The 7085-nt window shown below is 41.9% G+C and overlaps 2 protein-coding genes across 4 annotated transcripts in view; one reads left to right on the forward strand and one right to left on the reverse strand.

Annotated features, from left to right (window-relative positions):
• tspan4b (tetraspanin 4b) overlaps positions 1-1292 on the forward strand; it is a 15533-nt gene extending 14241 nt beyond the window's left edge. For both annotated transcript variants that reach the window (XM_031871116.1, XM_031871117.1), the window contains one exon: positions 210-1292. In XM_031871116.1, coding sequence (XP_031726976.1) covers positions 210-262 — 53 coding nt within the window. In that variant the 3' untranslated portion in view covers positions 263-1292. The remainder of the gene's footprint in view (positions 1-209) is intronic.
• Positions 1293-2320: 1028 nt separating this feature from the next.
• bcl2l12 (BCL2 like 12) overlaps positions 2321-7085 on the reverse strand; it is a 14356-nt gene continuing 9591 nt past the window's right edge. The window contains exons 6-8 of one of the 2 annotated variants that reach the window (XM_031871097.1): positions 5844-5917; positions 5239-5502; positions 2321-3262 (exon numbers count right to left, since the gene is read on the reverse strand). In XM_031871097.1, coding sequence (XP_031726957.1) covers positions 3221-3262; positions 5239-5502; positions 5844-5917 — 380 coding nt within the window. In that variant the 3' untranslated portion in view covers positions 2321-3220. Of the gene's footprint in view, positions 3263-4253; positions 5503-5843; positions 5918-7085 lie in introns of those variants that run through there. The other variant, XM_031871096.1, reaches the window with a different exon arrangement.

The raw sequence follows: 7085 nt of genomic DNA on the forward strand, positions 1-7085 counted from the left end.
TATCTATCTATCTATTTATCTATCTATCTATCTATTTATCTATCTATCTATCTATTTATCTATTTATCTATCTATCTATCTATCTATCTATCTATCTATCTATCTATCTATCTATCCCCCATACATCTCGTATTGGTCAGGCTCTAGAAATGGCTACTTCAAACAGGATCAAATTGAAATAGATTTTATTTGACCTCTTCTCTCGTCAGATCCTGGCCCTGGTGTTCTCCTTGCTGATGTACTGTCAAATTCTGTGTGCTGAGAAGGACTTGGACTGACTGCAGACCAGCTGTTTACTGGCCCTTGATGGGAAAGCTCATCGCAAACTCCTCTGGGATCTCAAGACACCCGCAAAACCTGATCCAAACTTTCAAAAGCCCCAATCCAGTCTGTTGCTCCGCTGCTTACTGTGGTTTCAGACCTAACACGGGTGCCTTTCAAATGCTCTGAGGCATTGGCTTAAAAATGAATATTCCCCAAAAAGCAATTGTAACTCTAGCCAACCAAATCAGTGGGCAATCGACACTGGCAGTACAGACAAAGCCAGTATTGACAGACTCAGGAGGTTTGGTTGTACCAGCCATGAAATATAGTCATCATCACAGATCAGCTTTCACTTTACCACTGGAATTCATCAGCCTCCAGACAAAACAAATGCATTGCACCTGGAGAGTAACCTGAGGGGAAACACTGGCTCTACTGTCATCTCACAAGAGTATCTGTCTCTCCGTATTTTACAATATTTTGTTTCCAGAGTTCCTTATTTTAGAATTTTTGTCACGTATAGGAAATAATAGAGTGATATTTGTTATTAATTCTGCTCATCATATTTCTGTTTAATGAAACAACAAGGGATCATTCTCTTACTTAGCAGGGCTGTTACTCACCATTCCTAATTTCATTATCTGTCCAGGATGTCAAGAAGAGAGGACAAGAAGGAGAAGAAAATAACAAAACAGAACAAAAACTTCATACATAGCACGTTTCACTTTGTTAATATGTTCAAGCCTTGTTTATATTCCTAAACTATATGAGCACTTTGAACATTCCGTGAAGTTCAGTGACTTCCCAGCTTTAAGGTGCTCTTATTTCAATCCATCTCATCTAATCATCATAGCAACAAGATATTCATGGTAACTCGTTGTCATTCTTTATTGTCCTTATTTACCACACGAGTTTATCCAAGCTTGTCTTTTTTATTGTTGCATACTGTAACATTTTGTGTTTTAGCAAAAACTGTAAGATTATTTGCCATTAGTAAAGTATTATTGAGACTGTTTGGACATGTTCCATACCGATTTTTCTTGCAGTTTATGTTTTTCCAACACTGTGTGACGTATCTAAAGAAAGCAAAGCGTGTTTTCAGAGTCTCCAAAGAAGAAAAAAAGAGATGTGTTTGCCAGTGGAAGGCAGTGATACATTGGCAAAAGTCACACTTCCACACTCAACATAAGCAACAGCACACAGTTTAGTTCTGGCTGATATACTGTACCACTAAGCTGTTCCAGCTGTAACCAGCCACAACATGTGCTGTGACAACAAGCCTTACCTGAACCCTGTGGGCTCCACTAGCTCCACTCACAATCAGCAGTACTCCACTCTCCTCTTCTTCCTCTACTCTCTCTCTGACTTCTGCAGCTTAAATTACATACAGTCCCTTCTCTTGATGCTTGGCAACCAATCAAAATGCCACTATATTACTATCATTTCAGCTTAAAAGGCCGAGACCAGCCATGCATTTACCAAGTTACAAAGCTTCAAATAATGCTTTTGTGACCGGTAAGTAAGATCAGGTAAGATTTATTTATAAAGCGCTTTTCACAGACATTAGTTACAAAGTGCTTAACAGCAGCGGAATTACAAACATAAATTACATAATGTGACCATATAAGGGCCAATAATTTACATTTAAGAAAGCACAAAAAAACAGAAAGTACACAATTAAAACATGGCTTAAAAGCAGGCCTAGGGCATGAGTTTTACCCAAACACCAGTCTAAACAGGTGTCTTGACAGACAGAACACGACCCAATCAGCTTCCTGTGAGGAGCTACTGGCAACTCAAGTCGTGGCTTAGGTGTGCGTGTGTGGTATTTTCCGTTGTAAAATATAAATAAATGTTGCATTGATGAGTTGATGCCTTCTGTTCTTTCTCTAGTGTCAAAGTGAAACTGTAAATAAAAATGTAACTAATACTAAAATAAAATATTGAAATAGCAAAAGAACAGTTTCATTGAGGCCTACTGTTACCTAGCGATGCTCCGAGTTTAACTTGTATTCAGCCAGAATCAAATAAAGGGGTCCAAATGCTACTCCATCACTCTCCTGCTGGGCCTCGCGCCATGACGATACACCGACCCCTCCTGTGTGCTGTATCTCACTATCGCCACGGTAACAATTTCCTCTGACAGAGAGCAAATATAAATCATACAAAACATACTATGACATACTGTGTTTTTATTTTGGACAATACAAAACTTTTCACATTTCCTCACACTGTTTATCTTTAATTATGTTCAAACCTGGATGATGTAAACAATATGAAACAACCGGTCTACTGTGTAGCAAAAGATCTGTCAATGAATTAGACAGTAATCAAATGATTGAGATAGTACCTCTAACAAACATCAGTAAAAACATGAACATGGTGGTGTTCGTAAGGGAAGCTGCTGCAGGATCTTGTTCTCATCACTGCCTTAGCAACTCCTCCTGATTGATCCAGGTGCCTGGAGGCAGTATCGAACCTCTGTGAGCATCACGCCCAGTCAATGAAGCTGCTTAAAAAGGAAGGAAAATGCAAAGAAATAAAGAATACAGTACACTGCAAGTAAAAAGTGTTTTTCACAGGGATCTGCAATAAGGAAACCTGTAACTCTAACAGATGGAACTATCTCACTGAGATAACATTGTATTCTCTACCAGATTTAGAAGAAAAGTCAAAACATCCCTCTCGAACTGATCAACAGGTACTTTAATTAAATAATCTACACAGCTTGTATTCTGACCATGTAAAAACCGTAAAAACAAGAACCCCTGGTGAAAGTCCTTTCTGATGCCTAAATCCCAGATTGACATGAATCAAAGTGGCTTCTGGAATCTTGTCACAGTCCAGATGAGACGCTCTAGTAAGGTCCATCCGCCTCTCTTCACTTTGATGTTATTATCCAGAGCTCTGTGTTGACCAGCGGTTGGTTGGAACAAAAAGACGCCTGGAATCCGTCTCAGTCGTATTCTAGTGGCTCCTCCAAATGTACCGCATTCTCCTAAAGAAGAAGGTTGTGTGATAAGCATGAACAAAGTCAAATAAAGCTCAAAATATATTTTTCACTACTTGCATCTCAAAACCGTGGTGAAAAGTAGATTTTGAATGATGACATCAGATCATTTTATTTCACGTTATAGAGTGCAGCAGGGATTCGGTTTCTTATTTCAGCCAATGGGACTTTTCCAAGTTTTTTTTTAAATATTGCAGAGAATTTACTTTGTGGCAAACAAATTGAAGTGATACACACATTGTTCAGCAAGGTAATCGTCACAAATAAACACCACCTTTATGATTTTTGTAGCGTGAACACAATCAGCAGAAGTTAAAAGCTAACGTTAGGTTATAAAGGAAGTTCACGTCATGTGACCATGGTGCATTGTCTCAGCTAAGTTAAAGTCATGTCAAAGCTAAAGGCGGACTAGTGTTCTAGTAATGTTGTTTCGTGGTCTCATTTAGACACTTGTTAGCAACAGCCTTGAAGTATTTTATGTCGGAGAACAAAACGTTCAAATCTGTTCAGCTTGTGTTAACCACAGACCTGATTTCAGGCATCTAACCAAAAACACATACAAACACTTGAGGGAACCTGAAGTGCAAAAATGCTGAATTATGACTGGGTCTTAGGACTCATTCCTGCAGCACTCTAGTGCTCTTATATACTTTTCTAAGTTTGTGTAACTTTGCCACCAGAAATAGGTCTCTTAATGTATAGAGGTCAAGCAGGTTCCTGTGGTTGGCTGGAGCGAGGCCATCAGGATCCTCTGCTGTAGGACAGAAAGGGAGCTAAAGCACATGTGGTAGCACTTAAAACTTGAATTTTATGTGAACATTCTGCACTCCTATACTCACTATATAAAGATGGGTCTGAGTGTATTTATCAGCATTAGTCAACAGTGAGATTTGATTTAAGTGCCATCTTCTTCATCTGATCTAAAATGAACGAATCTCCTCTTATAAAATATAAAGGGTCCCATATTTCCTTGAATAAATCTTGTTTGTTTTACGGTATGTATGTAACGTTCTCTAATACCACACATGAAGCCATCGCCGTAATCTACTTATCAATGCGGTTTTTTATGCAAGTTTCCACTCATTACATGCATTGTGTCTTTTCCAAATAAACTTCCAACTGGGTTTACCTCGGTTGGAAGTTTACTTGGTTAGGTTTAGGAAAACATCAAGGTGTGGGTGTTTGCATGAAATGAGTAAGTTTCTTGGGTAACAAACATTAGTTGTTAGTTAAGTTCGTAAGTTACGCAAAAACACTTTGGTAACAAGTCAACGTCAATTTAGTTTCACATAGGACACTAACATCAGTGAAAGTCTTGTGTTGGTTTGACCCATCCATCCACCCGGACCTCCTTCCTACACAAACACTGTTCATGTGAATTACAGAGCACATCCCAGTACGTTATTGCAAAGCTGCCCTGCAGAGACACATTGGTCTCCTGTGACCATCTCCTTGTGAGGACTTGTAGGACTTGTAGGACTGTAGGACTGTGGTCCTACAAGTCCCAGGCTGCTGCTGGATATACATACCATTATACAGGGGAAGAAGGTGGATCAGGTTGTGATCTGGTCTTCCAAATGGAGGGAGGGCTATATCCTGACTGGAAACATTACGAATTGGCATGGGCTGTGCACAGCACAGGAGAGGAGGCTCTACAGTGGGTCCTTAAATCCCCCCAGGACATCACTGGTACCCATCTACTGAGCATCATTTTTTAATTGAGCCTGTGTCGCTAAACCACCATTGACCATTTAGTGGAGACTTAGCCCTAGCATCATAATAGCGCCACCTATGCTTCCCTCACTTTCCTGGAAGGCTTTTATTGTGGGAAATGTCCCACCCTTAGTCTTTCATGCAGGCCAGGGCAATTACTTGATGTTCGGTCCTTATGTGAATACTGGTCTCTGTATGAGAGATCTTTAATGGAATAATGGAAGATAAAAATGTTCTAATGTATCACTCACCCATCCTCCTTGGCTCTTGACCCAGGGGGCAAAGCTCTCCATATAGCACTCTGCATAGCCTTGCATGCGCTGGGCTCCTGTGGCTGTAACTATCCGCCGTGAAACCTCCATGGTGACAGCCATGCGGCGCAGCGTTGGACTAGCTGTTGGCAGCTGGACAGGTGCCCCGGATACCAGGCTGCTGCCGAAAGTGTCTAAAAGCTTGGAAAACGATGCATAGGAAAGTCGGGCCAGGCTGGAGCGTAGGAAGGGGTCCGACTCGATCTGTCAAAAGATTGCATTATGTAGCGCCAGTTTACACATGCATGCAGATGAACATACATGTAAGGAAGCTGCTTGTCTGCTTGTCTCGTTGCTGTGTTTCTATCAAGTCTGAGGCACGTGTAGGTTATCATGCTAGAAAAGTATAACTGCTGAGCAACAAAACCCAACTATGTCCACTATTGTGTGAAACACCACAGAGCAGCCCAAGTTAACTGCAGTTTAATGATGTTACTTTACAGAATTTGTGAGTCTAAAATCCCCTAAATGTAAAGTCTACTCTCAACACAAAGAGCTGCCAATGTTTGACAAATGGATAATTATGCACTTTATGATGAACCTACCTTAACGTTGATAGAATCTCCCTCCAAAGACAGCACCTGAGCAAGCTGCTGCACCACTGCATCTTTCTCAAAAACTGCGAAAAGAAAAGATGCAACACTTTCACAGTCAAAGTAAGTCCTGAGGCTCTCAGTCTGTCTATACCCTAGGCTAGTTCAGACTATAAAAAGGTCCACTACAGCGACCAGTGAGAAGACGAAATACAAACAAGGTAGTCCAGTTTGGAAAATAGATCCATGAGTGTAGTTATTTAGATGTAAACACTGCCCCCGACTGGTTTATAATGCATTATAAGCTAAGCTTTAAATAGTGCAAGGAACACATGTTTATCCACATCCATACATTGTGTTGTTATTGTCAAGGCATAACCTGTAACTCTGAAAACGTTTAATATGTAGTTATTTTGATAGTTACTTTTGAGAAGGATGTTTTTTTAACATGTTTCACACTAAATGTTTAGACCATGCCTTTAGTGATGTTGTTGTGTATTATGCGTATATTTAGTGTCCTCACTTAAATCTTTATTTATTTATTTAATCTTTGTACACTGTATTTTTCCAATGAAGTCAAAACCTGGTGATTGCTTACTGGAACCGTGTAAGCTCACTGTCTGGGCTATGAAGGCAAACACATGCTGAGGGTAGTAGAGAGTGTTAAAGTCCAAGTGAAACGGAAGTCAGAAGGTCTTTAGCTTCTGTTACAGTTTGTGATGTTTGATGAGTCATCCTGCTCTCAGGAGCTAAACATAACCCAATCAAATGAGCCGGGAGCTCGGCCTCTGCTCGGCAGCATGGAGGGAGGTCATCAGAGCAGAGCTTTCCTTCCACCTCTCCCTCGTCCTCCACCTCTCCCTCGTCCTCCTCCTCTCCCTCGTCCTCCTCTCCCTCGTCCTCCACCTCTCCCTCGTCCTCCTCCTCTCCCTCGTCCTCCTCCTCTCCCTCGTCCTCCACCTCTCCCTCGTCCTCCACCTCTCCCTCGTCCTCCTCCTCTCCCTCGTCCTCCTCCTCATCCTCTCCCTCGTCCTCCTCCTCTCCCTCGTCCTCCACCTCTCCCTCGTCCTCCACCTCTCCCTCCTCCTCCACCTCTCCCTCGTCGTCCTCCTCTCCCTCGTCCTCCTCCTCTCCCTCGTCCTCCTCCTCTCCCTCGTCCTCCTCCTCTCCCTCGTTGTCCTCCTCCTCTCCCTCGTCCTCCTCCTCGCTCTCGTCCTCCTCCTCTCCCTCGTCCTCCTCCTCTCCCTCGTCCTC

The sequence above is a fragment of the Anarrhichthys ocellatus genome, unplaced genomic scaffold (assembly GCF_004355925.1).
Source record: "Anarrhichthys ocellatus isolate YVR2014 unplaced genomic scaffold, GSC_Weel_1.0 scaffold56, whole genome shotgun sequence".
Taxonomy (NCBI): domain Eukaryota; kingdom Metazoa; phylum Chordata; class Actinopteri; order Perciformes; family Anarhichadidae; genus Anarrhichthys; species Anarrhichthys ocellatus.